The sequence below is a fragment of the Barbatula barbatula genome (assembly GCF_947034865.1).
Source record: "Barbatula barbatula genome assembly, chromosome: 2".
NCBI classification, from domain to species: Eukaryota; Metazoa; Chordata; class Actinopteri; order Cypriniformes; family Nemacheilidae; genus Barbatula; species Barbatula barbatula.
In genome coordinates, this window is record NC_136767.1 from 18,988,577 (window position 1) to 19,005,094 (window position 16,518).

Consider the following 16,518-nt stretch of genomic DNA (forward strand, 5'->3'; position numbering starts at 1 on the left):
TGGAGGGTCATCTATCGATCATGGTGATTTGGATGCAACATAACATTCTGAATGCTTAAATATAATGTCATATAATGTATATCAACTAGTGTGGATAATAGGAAGAGAGGGAGAGAGAGAGAAAGAGAGAGGGATACACAGAGACAAGGAGAGGGCAGAGCAGAGGGGAATATTGCTGGCACATGCTCAGTGAGTTCTGCACTGCAGTACTCACACCTGCACACATACATACAGATGGTCCAAACTATCCAAAAACAATAGCTGTCACACACAAGTAATCTATAAGATTCTTTTATTTCTTATGGATGACATGAGATCTTTCCCTTATCCGAATAGCCACCCATTGACTTGAACATTAACTGTAAATTAACAATTGTTGTTATGGAATATGGAATTATTATTATTCATTTTTTTGTGTATTTATGTATGTATTTCCTTTTGTACTGTATGATGTGTTCTATGGACCTGTGTCTGCAATAAAGCTTTGATTGATTGATTGATTATAGTGTTCTGGCTCAGAGAGCTAAATGCCTCAAAATATCGCAAATCGTAAATATCACAAAATGTAAAAACGTAACATGTCATTTTGAGCATGTCTTCAGAAAACAGTTGAACACATGTATCCACTTTATTTTATATAGAGGACATGGCCTAGTGAGACATTCTATGATGCAAAGCTCGTGTTTTATGATTATTTTTGACTATTTTGTGTCTGAGTCATGAGTGTTCCGTGGGCTCTGAAGAAAATCGGCTATAGCTTCTAATGAAACCGATACGCCCTCAAATTGAATTGCCTTTCCAGTCAACCGACAACAACAGGTTTTCCGGGATGATAAGGCTATTGTGTAGCCTCTACCATTTGGTGAGCCTTCAACAAGATTTCACCCCTGTAACTTACACAAAACAAGCTCCACATACTTTATGAAGGGGGCAGAGAGTTAAATCACATCGGAGCGATGTCACCAAAAAATAAAAGCACATGTTCGCTTCCTTGAAGGCAGAAATGCCACATCCTGACAATGATAATTGAGGATTGCAAACAGAAAAACGATGAACGAGGGCAAGAACATGCCGAAGAGGGAGATTTAAAAGAGAGGGAGAAACATTTCAGAGAGGATTATGAAACTATTCCATTAGGGACCTTTAAGTGTGACAGCTGAGGATTAGAGCACAGATTCATTTTTCACTTTGCTCCTGTTCCAGGATGGTCCTTTTTTGCCTTTTAAACACTGATTATACCGGATAATCTTGGGTTTAAGGAAGATATAACCATGTTGTGTTTTTAAATGTTATACTTTGATAATATCTAGGATGACAGGGTGTAAGTGTGCTGTATGTACAGTGGTTTGCATTTCTATTCGAGAAAGATCAGAGGATTTAAAAATTATTGCGTGCTTTATGTGCTTGAAGCAAAGTAAGCAAAACTGACATTTCTTTCAAATTCAAAAAGTCACCATTTTGGGTCGGTTAAGTATAACGGTGCGGAAATACATTTACAATTTACATAATACTTGGTTTGTTTAAACATCCTTTTTTATCAACTCCTACTTACAGGTTGATGTTAATACCTCAAAAAGTTAAGAGTAAACGATTCGCATGACGATAAAACAAGTTATGTACCTCAAAAAAAGAGATATTTCCCACCACAAAGTGGAAGAAATGTCTGGATTTAGTAAAATTATAACATCAATGTAACATGATTTAGGAGCATCAAACATCACAAGTAACTGTTAACATTAAACGAGCACAGTTTCACAGATGATTTCCGGGCTGAAGCGGGAACTATGGAATTTTCCAGAGCATGTTAAGGCAGCAGTATACTTCTCCCACTCATACTATATAGAACGTACTGTTTTAACAGTCAATAGGTATAGGTTCTTATTTTGAATTTGCTATGTTTTGTCACAGTATGTGATTCTTGAATAAATCGGCTGTTTTGAACAAATCGATTAAATGATTCACTGACTGTGTAAAGAATTGCCACGACCTATTGGCCGTTTTGATTATACTTTAAAAATTAAGCCTAACATTTCCTTAAACATAGCTGCATAGATGAAATATGTTGCACATTGAATTAATTCCCACGTGAAAAACGTAAGTAGTATACTTTAAGCATTTACTATAGTAAACTGTAGTAAACTTCCTACACACTATAGACTGTATCATCGGACGCGCGCACACCTAACCCCCATTTAACTTCCGGTTTGTGTTCGGTTAGTGTCCAATAATTAAACTATATATATATTTTACAGGTCTTTGCATTTAACATGTTAATTATAATTAATGTGTCATGGAAAATTTACGCAAATTATAAATCCATCACAGAAGTCTCTTAAACGGGAGCCGGACATCCCTGTATGTAACGTACAGAATACTGTCAGAAAGAACCTAAAATTAAAGATATCTGTGCAGAAATGACCCTGAATGAGCTTTTGTCTCGTATTTATTTAATTATGCAATCATACACATATCGTGGTTCTGCTATTTTTGAAACTACAAGTGAACATGTCATGTTGATTTTACAGTTAATAAAATAAGAAATTCCTTTTTAAGATATATTTTATAGACAACATTGTCAGTTTTCGAGAATATATTAAAAACGTTTCTTGAACGAATCAATTGGGTGAACCAATTAATCAGTAGATCATTCATAAAGAGTCATTTACTGCATTCCTGAAAGAATGTAGTGAATCTAATGAATTAATGGCATTTATTGTCTTATTATGGATTTAAATGATATTTAGGCCCCAAATGTGATGTGCTATTAAGTTGCGATGAATTAGATGAAATCGCAACATCATGTAATTAATCAAATAAAAAAATGGAATCGCTTTACAGCCGTTTTATTGAATGTGTGTTAATATTAATATGTAGTATAATTTTACTGTAAAATTATTGTATTAAATAAACAATTTGTTTCATTTTATTTAATAAACAATTTGTTGAGTGGTTCTGGTATTTGGTCGCATTTAAACAAGCCGTATGGTACATTGACATCTAGCTGTTGAGCTTAGTATAAATTCAAAATATTGGAGAACCAAGTTTAGCCAAGTAACAGTTCTTCACTCTTCCTGAGCAAACTGCTCCTGCTGTCTCAGGTTTGATGGGTGCCTTCTCCAGACTGCAAGTTTCAGCTCTTTCCATAGATGGTCTTGAGATTTAATTGTGCCCTGCACAGATTCAAGGCACCCTGTGCCAGATGCCAAAAAACATTACCGAGCCTCCTCCATGTTTCACTGTAGCCAAAAAGCTCCCGAGTCAGTTTTGACACATCTGTCCAAAGGAAATACTCCTAGAAGGATTGTGGCTTGTCAGTATGAAATTTTGCAAATTCCAGTCTGGATTAATGTTTTTCTTTCAAAAGTGGAGTCCTCCTCGGTCTTCTTTCATGGAGCCCACTTTTGCTCAAAAAGTGATGGATGATGCGATCAGGAACTGACGTACATTCACTTGGAGTTCAGTTTGTTTCTGTTTGGCAGTTATTCTTGTTTCTTTTTCTACCATTCTCACTATCTTTCTGTTCAATATGGGGTCGATTTTCCTCCTGCGGCTGCGGCTAGGAAGGTTGGCTTCAATTCCATGGACTTAATAATATTTGCAACTGTTGTCACAGGAACATCAAGCTGCTTGGAGATGGTCTTGTAGCCTTTACCTTTACCATGCTTGTCTATTATTTTCTTTCTGACCTCCTCAGACAACTCTATTATTTGCTTTCTCTGGTCCATGTTCAGTGTGGTGCACACAATGATACCAAACCGCACAATAACTCCTTTTCTCAGTTTAAATTACAAGATTGGATACATGTGTGATACTAATCAAAGAAACATATTTGTTTGAAATATCACAATAATCCAATTATGTATCATAATTTCTAAGGGGTACCAACAAATGTGTCCAGGCCATTTTAGAATATCCCTGTAGAATATGCAATAATTCACATCTTTCCACTGCTTCTTTATTGTATGACATACCAAAGGCATGCAAGTATACATGATACAGTAGCCTTTAATTTCATCACTCTTCGGGAGGAATGACGCATTATTTCAATGAGCAGTATGGGTACCAACAAATTTGAGCACGTTTGTATATACATGTGCACGTAAAGACTAAAAGACTAAAGCAAAAACATTGTAAAAGTGAGAGAGAAAGGGCAAAGTCCAGCTAATGTGAAACCTGACGATCATTTACTGTGATAGTTCCCTGTTCCTTAACCACAGCAGCCACACAGAACACCGTTACAGTAAAAGTCTTCTCACTTGCAGACAGTAAACTGTATAGACAGTAGAGAGATGTTAAAAGTTGTGACTGATATCAAAGATCCGCAATGCATCACAATATCATTAAGAGATAAAGCAGCGCAAGAGAACACATGAATTTAGCGTCAATTTCTTTCGAGCCTAGAAGGGAGTAATTTGGCAGGAGGTTTTTTTTGGCACAACACTGGTAAGCAGACTTAAAAGCAATTTTGACTAAAAGTGAGCAGTTTAAAGAGAGAGGGGGACTTCTCAATATGCCGCCTCATTTAAACCTCCTCAGTTAATATATTAATAAAGGTAATATTTATGTATAACATATATTTGACATACCTTAAATACATTTCTGACAACTTTATGCATTATTTTATTGTAGTGTGTATTTATTTAAAGAAATGCACTGAATGAAGGACTTGCATGTTTAAAAACAAAATAAAAGGAAATGAAGTTTAAGGAAAAGCAACCACGAAGCAGCTTGGAGACGTTTAAAGGAGCAAAACAAGTGGGTATATGCTTATAAAGATCATCATACATCGTTTTGCGCAAACAGTGCTATGGAAAAAGTATACATCGTATACGTGTGTATGGCCCCAACTACACAACTGACGGTGACATAGAACAAGAAGAAATGAGCAAGAGAGAGAGGCTGCGATTAGAGACAGATAAACTATAGTCTCCTCATAGAATTCCTCCCACCACCCCAGCGATAACATCTTATCCGCTTGTTAATTCTGACGTCACGCACCACCATATATGGAAGGTCAAATACTGTTTCAGGGTCCAAACGCTCAATAAGATGTTATAGGCCAGGGGTATTCAATTAAAGTTCCAAGAGGTCCGGTCTTTGTATTTTCTTCCGAACGGAGGTCCGGCCAAAATGTTTTTTGAAAATAAATAAATATTTAATAAATTTAGCCCAGTTGGATATACTGTATAAAAGATACAATCTATTATCAGGACATTTATTTCATATTTTGATATATGTATGTATAGGCACTGTGGTTTTAGGGGAATGCCCTCTTAATAGAAGTCTGATAATTCATATTTGTAAATAAAACAAAACTACTGACAACATGCAAAAAAGCAAATGTAATGTACAATTAAAATGCTATAGAACAATTAAAATCATAAACAGAAAACATAGTTTCTAACTAATTGTCACCTTCTACCTTAAACGTTGTTCATTACAAAATGTGAACCTGCTTGTGAAAACACAGCAAAAGTCCTTCATAAAATCATCCTACAGAATTTTCTGTGAAAATATAATCTTAAAAATTGACTGAATAATACCAAAATCTGAGTGAAATTGTTTGAAATTAATCTTTGATGCGTGTTATAAGAATTCGTCAGCATGTTTACATGTCACAAATGTTCAGCATGTTAACATTTCACAAATGTTTACATGCTGACTAATAATGCAAATGTAAATGTAGAATGTTATGGTTAATACAAAATCACAAATCTGGTTGAAAGGTTGGAGACATATAGCAAACAGTAAACAGACTGACGGATACAAATGCTTTAATATTCGCTGCATTTTGTTTACTGTTGCGTGCACTAGTGTTTTTTAAAAAAAAGCACGTGTTTGCTGCTCATCATGCGGCGTGTCTTTGGCCGGAGACAGGCAGCCGTGCGGAGCGGAAAGGGTTTGAAGCATGTTTGGCGCAAAATAAAGATATTAGATGATATAGTGGCAAAAGTAAATTACATGAATGTTCCTGAGAGCGCGTGTGTTGTGATTCTTCATTGTGAAGACGTGCAGCTCAATTTAAACAAAATAGTCAAAAGTTTGAAATGGTTTATTAGGCCATGTCTGGTGGTCCGAATGGAATGAAGCAAAGGTCCGGATCCGGCCGCGCCTATTAAGGATGACTGCTACAAGCAAACAACAAAAAATACTAATGTGAGCTATAAAACTATCGGAAAACCTAACCTTTATCTTCATAACGAAATCCCACATGGCCAGTCAGCAATTTATTTTTCATAATTTATTGAAATATTGATGTTGGAGATTCCGTTAGCCTGGTGACTGTAGTGTATACTTTGAGTCAATGTATGTTTCGCTTACATATGCAATATCATAAACACTGCTCATAAACAGCTGTTTAAGCTGTAGCCTCGCATAAATACATTTACATTTAGTCATTTAGCAGATGCTTTTATCCGAATCCACTTACAGAGAGTAGAATAGATGCTTGGACTTGGAAAGGTATTCCTCTAAGGTCACTTCTTAACAACCAAATAGGTTCTAACGTAACTCCTATCAGAAACAGGGGGTTGTATTCATTAATATCAATTTATATGTAACATTCTGCTTAATTTCTTTTTAATATAGGAATTTATAGTCCGCATAATATTTGACCTGTGTTTCTCTCACCTTTATCTTAAATGTGTGCTTCTCTGTGATAACCACGCTGTGCCTGTCTGTGTCAGTGTGTGTTTATTTTGTGTTCTGTGCGTGTGGAGTGGTTTGACTGAGTTTTATGCACGTGGGTGTGTATGAACCTGTGTGCATGTCTGTACACTTATCTTTGTTTTTACTTGTATAACTTTAATGTTTTACTTATAGTCAATATGTTTCATGTACAGCTGCTTTGTTACAATACAAATTCAAAGAAGCGCTTTATAAATCAAGTTGAGTTTGAACTTGTGAGGACACAGACCGGTTATAGTAGAAACGGAAAAGCAGAGTACTTGATGCATCATTCAGTCAAATACATACAACTGAACTTAATGTCACAGTTGTATTTTCTTCCGTTTTATGTTCCCGTTTGCCTGTATTCTTGCATGAGTTTCAATGGTTGTTAAAAAGTTCACACCTGTTTCTGTTCTCCATGATTACGTTCACTGTGTATTCAAGCCCTGTGTTCTCTTTAGTTCAATTGCCGGTTATTGTTTTTTGTTACCCCGTGTGTGTGGACGCTCATTGATTCGTTTTCTCCTAGGAACTATTTGGAATAAATGTGTATATTGGATTATCTCCTTCATCATGTACTTCGTATCGCACCATGTAGCCACACACTTATGCTTGTACCCTATTTATTTTAATGTGGCCTGCTCATTTTAGTGGTGGCCTGCTCATTCAGGAGCACATGACAAGCTGGCCCGGCTTTCCAGCAAATACCTAGTAACTCCTGCGTCCACGGTTCCATGCGAACGACTTTTCTCAGTCGCAGGCCATGTTGTTCAGAAGAAATGGTGCGCTTTACATTGAGATAATGTTAACCAGTTAGTTTGCCTTAGCAACTGGCTAAAAGATGAATAAATAAAAGATGAAAGGGCCACATGCAATTGTGTGAAAGTCGAGTTGTATGATAAAAAAAACGTTCCATTCACCTATCCTGTAGAGCAATGGCTAACTTGCCAAAATAGTTTAGAATTACAATTATTTTTGGGTTTTGTCATTAATAAAAAAGAAGAGAAAAATGTAAAATGCGCTTCTTGTAATTTATCTTTCTGTTCTGAGAACAGTACACAGATAATGTGAATTCATATTAAGGATTGTGATTAATCTAAATTAATTCAAGACACCTTGTGATTAATTAGATTAAAAATCGTTTGACAGCCCTAAGATTTATATTTGTATAGTTTATATAGTGATTAGCTAAACAAGTAAGGGGCAAACTTTTAAAAGTAAAGGTTGATGCAATAGAAGAACCATTTCTTTCTTACCTTTAAAACATTTTCCCACAAAGAACAACGGAAAGGTACTGTAGATTTTAAAGGATGTTTATGAAACAGCCAAAATGTATCTTCTATGGCATCATTTAGCATCTTTTGTTTTGAGTATGCAGAAATCCAATCTATGCTGCAAAGTGTGAAACTTTGAGTGGATCTTTGAGGGTTTACATTTCACTACTATCTGTTTATATGATGAAATCTTGAATTTAGACAGGCTTTGTAAATTATAATGGGAGCAAGTTGTCACACGTCTGCTTTAAGAGCGGTGTAACTATAGGTTGCTCATGGTTGCCAAGCAACGTTGCAACTTGGTGAATTAATAGGAAATGTAGCTGAATTGTGCTCATGCCGTCACATATATTAGCTTTTTCACAATGTTTCACAATAGTTTATCCATCCATATTTATTATAATGTATTATTGCATTCATTACCATGTTACGTATTGTGAAACTGTATATTACTGATGCCAGACTTTTGGTTAGCATATTTTAACTCTTATTATAACTCTTTTGGTTAGCATATTTTAACCACATGTAAATACATTTTCGAATAAATTAAGTCAAGTCAATTAAATCAAGACTTATGCCATGACATGCGATTTTGGTTATAGCTGCCCAAACCTTAACAGATGTATTACAGCTCTGGGTCAAACACAACCACACAAAAACACATATACACCACATGCTGTGAAAAATAATGATGCACCTTAAATCAAACATAAATCAGATATAAAAAGGAAATCCCCAAAACAAATACTAACTGATTTAATATAGACAATATTTAAATGCCTCTTACCTGTGAGTCTGAGATGGACACGCGTTTGGACTCAATGGTTGGCTGTCGGGCCACTCGTGCCCCGCCCCCAGATGACATGCACGTCCCTCTTTCCTGCAATGACATCTTTCTGCCTGACAGGTGTGGCCGATGGAGTGGAGCTTTTTTAACACCTGTGCCATTCTTTACCCCATTGGAGGAGGGATCAGACCTTAAGGATACAGCGGACATCTTGTCAGTCATCTCAGTGGTCTGGGAGGAATTCGGGTCGCGGTCCAATCCCACGCAACCAGGATCGCTGCTCATCGCCATGACACCGCAGTAAGAGGGGCTTTGAGGCAGGGAGCAGGGCAGTGTGGTTGTTTTGGCATTAAATCTTCCACATCCAACTTCAGTTTGGAGTTAAAGGAAACTGTGGGTTGGTGCAAGATGGACAGACAGGAAGAGAATAAAGAAAATATAGGAGTGTACGGTTAATCACTGTTAGTATTGTCAGGTGTCTAAAGGCGTGTTCACACTGTTGTCCTATTGCCAGTATGCATTCCAAATTAACTGCTAGACGACAGATAGTTTTCTATTTGTTTTAAAAGAAAAAGCAAAAATAAATTGTCAACATCATTGACTTCCTGGCCCTACCCCCATCTGCCAATGGTTGGACAAACTGATCTATACTTCCCTAAACTTACATCCGTCAGTGCTCTTTCTCTAAAGCCACGCCTCCTCACATCAATTATCTCACATCTGAATTACAGTTCAAACAAAAGTTGGCAATATAGCTCATTCTATATTGCACATTCATCCAATCAAATTTCATCTCTCACCACACGTTCTTTTCAAAAGGCACCAATATGAAAAGCTCAATAGGAATGTTATCAGTGCTCAACTTCATTCTGGGCTATAATGAGGGCCATTTATGTCCTGCTCACACCATGGCATTTTCTAACCACGTGTAGAGTGTGAATATTAACGACAGCGCAATGCCTATGAAGTCATCCATACATGACCGGCTAATTGAAAAAAAAGTGTATTTCTCAGAGAGCCCAATTTACTTCGAGGATAATTACTAGCCACCACTGTGAACAAGAACTGCTTTGTACTCTCAGACGCTGTAAGTGTGTATGTATCATATTTCCCTCAGAGCCTTTAAGACACAATCTATCTATCTATTTGTCTGGAGGGTTGTTTGTGAAAGATTGAGACTGTGAGAGGATTTTCCTCAGCCTGAGGCCTATTGATTAACACACGGCAGACTCAAGACTCAATCACACTGCAGTAATGCTGGAGAAAACTACCAAGGGGAAATTAGGAACGTTACAGTAACCTGGGAGAAAGTTTAATTACAAAAGTTAAAATTTCATTAATAAACGGGGACCATAGTTAGTATACTAGATCGGATTCCACATATAGGACTTTGAGTCAGGATGTATTTATAATTTTTCCCCTGAACCTGTTAATGAAAATTTGGGGCGACGAAATAATCAAACGTTACTGGGCATGCATGCTTTTGTGGCCAAAACGCAACTTCCGGTACGATACTGGTATGCATATGGGAAGATGACAAATAAACTGCAGTGTCCTTTGATGTTGCAGCAAATATGTAGACAAATCTCTCATTAGCTATTTTATAGAGATGCGCGGATATATCGGACAATAAATCAGTCGAAAAAAGCTATTTTTACACAGTCGGCTATCGGTCAATAGTTTAAAAAGACCTCAAAAGAGGTCAGGAAAATGCAATGCATTGATCACCAGTTTGACATTCAATATTAATAGTCATTATATGAATGAATATAATTCAGAAAGTAAATAATTTTTTTAATCTTGGACTTACTAATTGATATTATACATTTTAAGTATAAGCAGTGGCGGCTGGTGCAAACATTTTTAGGGCAACAGGAACAATAACCTAAAATTTACACCATCAATAATGTAGGACTAAATGTAATTGTTGAATAGGCATTTGACAGTTGATATAACCATTTATCATTACCTCTTCGCTTAAAATTAAACTATGGTGAGCAGGGCGGGACGAGAGCCGTGAGGGAAAGGCACGAGGTCACGTGAGTGAAAACTGGCGTCAGCTGTGCGTGCACCGGTCTCGCATCTCACGGAGGAGCTCCGGAAGCATAGAGAGGAGTGACAACAGGGCAGTGTGAGAGAGGACCAAGCCTGGACATTATGTTTGTATGGCCGGCATTTTAAGTTTGTTTAATTGTTTATTTAATTAAAAGTTGTTGTACGTTAATTCGCGGGTTCCCGCTTCCTTCCTTCCTTTTATTGAACCTTGTTACAGAAATATTCAACCATCAAAGCATGTACTTGTGGCATTGATAAATTCATTTTAAGTGATTGTGGAATAATTGCAATATTAAACTGCCAGCCCACCGGAATACTGTGGTAGCCTTTATTTATTACTTACTAAAATAAACTGTATTCTTAGATGCTATAGTGTTTTTTAACTATACCATAGCAAGAGAAGAGTAGAGAGCAGAGCACTGTAATTACTATAATGCATTACAATATGTCATGGTCGCAACCACTTGAGTATTTGTGATAGTCTCATTCATCAGCGGGAATACGGCATATTCAAGCAAACGCCTATTTATTGTGAAGCTATATTAGCTCAGGACAGCTGAATGGAGGCGTGAACGCTGAACAGTGTTCCCAGGAGCTGGCCTCTCACTGTTTTGAAGTATTAATTGACATTTGCACATGCGTGTTGGAAGTGAGACCTTTCTTATGGTGTTAACCCATTACCACAAAAGCCTATTTATGTATATGGTTTGACCATGATCAGTTTTGGGCTGGAAGTTCTTTAATGTATTTCTTAAATAGGCATCACAAGTATACTTAATATATTAGAGTTAAATTTTACATTGTATTAGTATAATTATATTGGTTTCATCATTTACCGCATTGCGTCGTCCGTGTGACGCATCCAGTATACAGGACGTGCACAGTTTTCTACATTACTTTGCTGCTTTACATATGTAAATTGCCATGAAAGAAAATGTTGTTTTATATACACAAAATACCTGAAATCAAGCGGGTTATGAAAATCACTCTGTGTACTGGAGAATCATCCGATTGTTGCACGAGATAAAGTTGCGTATGATGACGCAAGCAGGTCAGGGCAAGCCATAGGGAATGCATTGCAGGTCCTGAAGTTAGAAAAAATATCTCTTTGTATGGAAGTGAATGGGAGGACTCGGGGCGAATCTCTGCGATCTTGGATGTGACAGAAAAATCCCTCGTTTTTGCACTTTGGTGGTGCGTCGCCCCAATCGCCCTAATGGACGAGTAGAAGTAATATAAAACTATATATTATTAACAGTTTGTTTTCTAATTTTGTGCTTTCACATCATATAAACACATATTTGTCAACTACCCATATAACAAATGATGATACTATTTAAAGAGGACAAATGAGAAGCCACACACACACAAAAAAACAAAAAAATATACTGTGTTATCATATAAAGCACATAAAGCACAAGTGTGGTCAATTCAAGAGTAAAACATATTTTTTATGAGCAGTTCAGACCAATTCAGAACAACAGATCAATCAAAACTGTTCCCATTAATCCTCCCTAACCAAAGAATTGATTTATGGCATCCACATACTAATGTGTTGGTTGCAACACTGGTTACAACATCCTGAAACTGCCTAGAACTCCCCTGACTGTCTGGGTATCTTTCTTGAAACAACCTCTTCTCGTGATCAGACATCATTTGCATAATGTAATCAAAGCCAAGCTGGACATCTGGAGTCTTTATTTCACTAAAAATGAAAATACAGCATTTTACACTAAAATACAGAGTGACCCCTTTCATTTTCCTGTTGAAAAACCTGCACTGCTGGTCACTGGCATATGTTGTAATATGAATTGTGGTGTTCTGGTTTCCCGATAAGGAGAACCAGCTTCCTCAATCAACCAGTCTGACCAGCATTTATAGTTAATATCCACAACCCATACCAGCACACATAAGTCTGTTCAGAGCAGGGCTTTTCCATCTATTGTCCTGTTCCAAACACAGCCCAATTTTCTGTGAGGACACGGTGAATCACCACAGTAAATGCAGTTTAACAATAGAAATGTTACTCAAATCAAACCTTTCCACCCTACAGTGGGCAGAAAAAACAAGAGAGACATTAGACCATCTCCAAAAAAGCACTTTGAAATAGTGTAACACAAATGTCAACAGAGACACTTCCGATAAGACATGCTACCTTACCAGAATATTTTAAAAACTCAGAGAGAGTTCACAGAGATCCTGTCTGAGCACTGGGTCAAAACCGGGTCACAGTATTTAGCAGTTTATCTTGGTTCACCGGGGCATTTTTATCTCAAAGCGAGCAGAGGATATAGGCCAGGCTAGGTCAGGGCTATTTATGGGACATACGGAGAAGAAAAACAACAATTATTGTAAGGATTAAAAAATGGCAATGCAATAGCCAGCAAACATATCTATACAACACTGAACACAGAAAGTATTTTGCAAAAAACTGGCAGAAGCGAATTCTTGGAGCAGACAAAAATAGCAATTTGGGTGAAAAAATTTAACATTTGAAAAAACAAACAAAACAAATAGAGTGAAGTCTCTGTTCGAAGCATTAAATTGCATTTAGATGAGATGTTACAGGGTTCGAGACAAAAAAAATGAATTAAGGAGCCATTGGCTCCTATAGAGGAAAAACACAGGTGCCAAATTCTTTTTTTAAGAGCCACATAACATGAACTTACATTTTCAAATGACATACTTTAGTTATCCTGTTGTATAGACATCTTCCCTCTCATAGGTTTCTGCTCACATTAAGTTTTTTTCAAGTTGTTTTTCCTCATAAGTGAGGCCATGTGGAATCTGCAGACTTTTCATGTTAATTTTGGGGAATATCTGCAGAATTGAAGAAAGTACTTCTTTGCTTCGGGAAGTTAGGTCTCTCTCTCTCTCTCTCTCTCTCTCTAGAAGTGAATGGGGAAAACATTCTTCAAAATATCATATTGTGTGCAAACAAGGACAGTTAAAGAAAACATCCCTCACACCGTGCCTCCCCGTGTAATCAAAAACACCTTCACAGACACTGACGGTTCAACAGCATACATCAATGTTCTAACCGTCTAATCTACAATTGGGTAATTCAAACATTATGGACATTACATTTTGCATTATGGACGTGACATAAAAATGCTCGGAGAATTAATTTGTTACAAATATTGAACAGTCGGTTTAGATTTTACTAAACCCTTGTTGATAGAGTCTAAACATAAAAAATATCAGTCTATGAAAAATTTTCTATTTTAAAAAAGGAAAATAAACATATGCTATAGATGTGACAAAAAATTGCACTTATCTGACTATGAAAAATCATGCACAAAATTTTTTACAAATTATTTAGAAATTTGAAGAGACATCTCACATGGCTATTTGGACCTCCGTATATCTGTGCTGTAACCATAGTAAAAACCGTTGGTAAAAACTTTTTTCCATGGTAAGGTTGACATTGTCACGGAATCGCACAATTCCTGCAGAGCAGCTGACCCTCACATTTACAGAGAACAGAGAGTTCTCTTTTTTTGCGAGTTTGAAAGAAGTGAAAATCTTGAGAATCGAGTGGTATTATGGTTAAATGACTCTTATCTGCCACATATCTTTGACTGTAAGTGTTGTATGTCACGCAGGATTGCTCAGTGTTCTGACACATGAGCCCATCACATTGACACACAAAACAAATGCCACGCATCATTCACAACATTGTTGACATACAATTCCACTTGTGTTCATTTGTTATTTCCTCATAACTGTATTATCATTAAATAATATTCAGGTTTTTGTTCCTAGTAAAACTGTGTTTTGTAGTTAAACTTGTACTGCTTGTAATCCATCTTAACTCATCCATACAGATCTGCCAGTCCTGCTGAAGAAAACATAACGCACACTATTCTCTCTCACATGCGAGTGTGAGGCTGACGCTTCAATTGTCCTCCCAGGTACTGCATATCCCTTTCACTCTAAGACATCTGTATGCACAGCGCAGACAAACGCGCATTCCTCCCGCACATGCAGTAGCGTTTGTGCCGCAGTCAAAGCGAATCCCTACAGATGGAGAGAGAAGTGCAGAGCGGAGTGAAGGGTACATGAAGAGGAAAAAGAGGAGGAGGAGGAGAGGTGATCGACTTCAGCGCTCCGTGCCCACGTTCTGCCTCCTCTCACTTCAAATCAACAGCAAAGCTTTGATGCAAACTGTGAGGGAGCGGCGTCCAAACGCTTTCAGGGCTGTAGCAGTCAGTGGGTGGTGATCCAGAGCGGGAACTGGAACATGCGTTTATGTGCCATTAGACAAGATAAACAGCAAGCTAGCGCCTGACTAAACACAGGGAGAAAGATGGGCTCTGAAAAAACGGTAATCAACTATTTAACTTCGAAAATTGTCCTAAAGTCTAATACAGAGGATCAACACTGACAGGCCATCACACGAAAATGGGTTGTAAAACTAGACAGATACAGATTTGAATTGCAACCACAAATAGGCATCTACAACCTCTCAAACCTGTCACTGCAGTTTCAAATCTTCCCGCCTTGACGGTGATCAAACTCAAAGCGCAACCATCTAACTAAGTCAAACATCTCTTTGTGAACGCGCAACTGGTGAGCAAATTTTCGCCACATTGGATTCATTTGTACGTGAACATGACATTGCATGGAAGAACTGTGTGGGAATGTTGTCAATTTTAATATGATATTATCGTAATATTAATATAATAATAATTTTATTATTTGTTAATAAAAGGGGGGGTCGCACTTCAACAAAGGTTAAGAACCGCTGCATTAAGCACAAGTGTACCGTTTTAATATTTGAATAGTCCATAAAGGTGCATTGCTGGTAAGCAGTGAGGAAGAGTGGGAGTGCTGACGTGATGGATATTGACAGGCTTTAAACTGTTGGAGCGTACAGTGATTGAAGACACGACCGATGTACATGCAGATGAATACAAATGGGATTTCACACATGGAAGAACAACTAGACAGATTACAGTGTGTGTTTAATATGCTCCAGCTTGCTTTAGACGGCGCCCTTCCGGGCCGATCCAGAAATATCTAGATCTAATGAAAAAGGGTGAGGGTATAAGAAATAATAGTCATAAATGAATAATGAAATTACTTTGGCATGTATATTTCACAAACAAAAATCACATGCAACAGCAAACGTCTTGTATTCAGTTTGAACTGCTTTATTGTCGATTCTGAGGTTCAGTTTTGAGTGCTACAGAAAGACGCAGTTCATACGGTCTCGTTCTCCTCCAAAGATCCAGCGCAGACGAAGAGGCCACTTACAAAAAAAGTCAAGCACTTTACGTGTACAGCAACGAGCCAAAACAACTTGTCTGCTTCCTCCAGAAAAGATGCTTGCGTCTTTTGCTTACAAAGAGCACAGAGTAGCATGGAATTATGTCCCCTAAGCTTGTATTGTAGAACGACGTCTGATACTCTTGAACTTGGCATGTCATCCTATGCCATAATTCTTCAATTCAAACACGATGCGGAGCCATCAGAACCCTTTCAAGTCAGCAAGGGAACAGTAGCGGCTGTATTTGCCACCACATTCAAGTGGGAAAGAGAGAAGACAGAAGGGACAAAGAGCCAAATGAAGACAATTCTCAAAGAGAAAAGCTTCTGAGAGATGAAAGAAAGAGCTGAACATATCAGCTACAAACAGAGAGGCAAAGAAAGAGATACAGGTCCTAATGAACATCACACAGACACAACAAAGACAACCGAATAAAGACAGAAAACAGAACTTCTATATCA

At 37.4% G+C, this 16,518-nt stretch overlaps 1 protein-coding gene across 1 annotated transcript in view; it reads right to left on the bottom strand.

Moving 5' to 3' along the window:
- camkk1a (calcium/calmodulin-dependent protein kinase kinase 1, alpha a) overlaps positions 1–16,518 on the bottom strand; it is a 67,034-nt gene that overhangs the window by 26,385 nt on the left and 24,131 nt on the right. The window contains exon 2 of the mRNA XM_079479113.1: positions 8,731–9,121. Coding sequence (XP_079335239.1) covers positions 8,731–9,021 — 291 coding nt within the window. The 5' untranslated portion in view covers positions 9,022–9,121. The remainder of the gene's footprint in view (positions 1–8,730; positions 9,122–16,518) is intronic.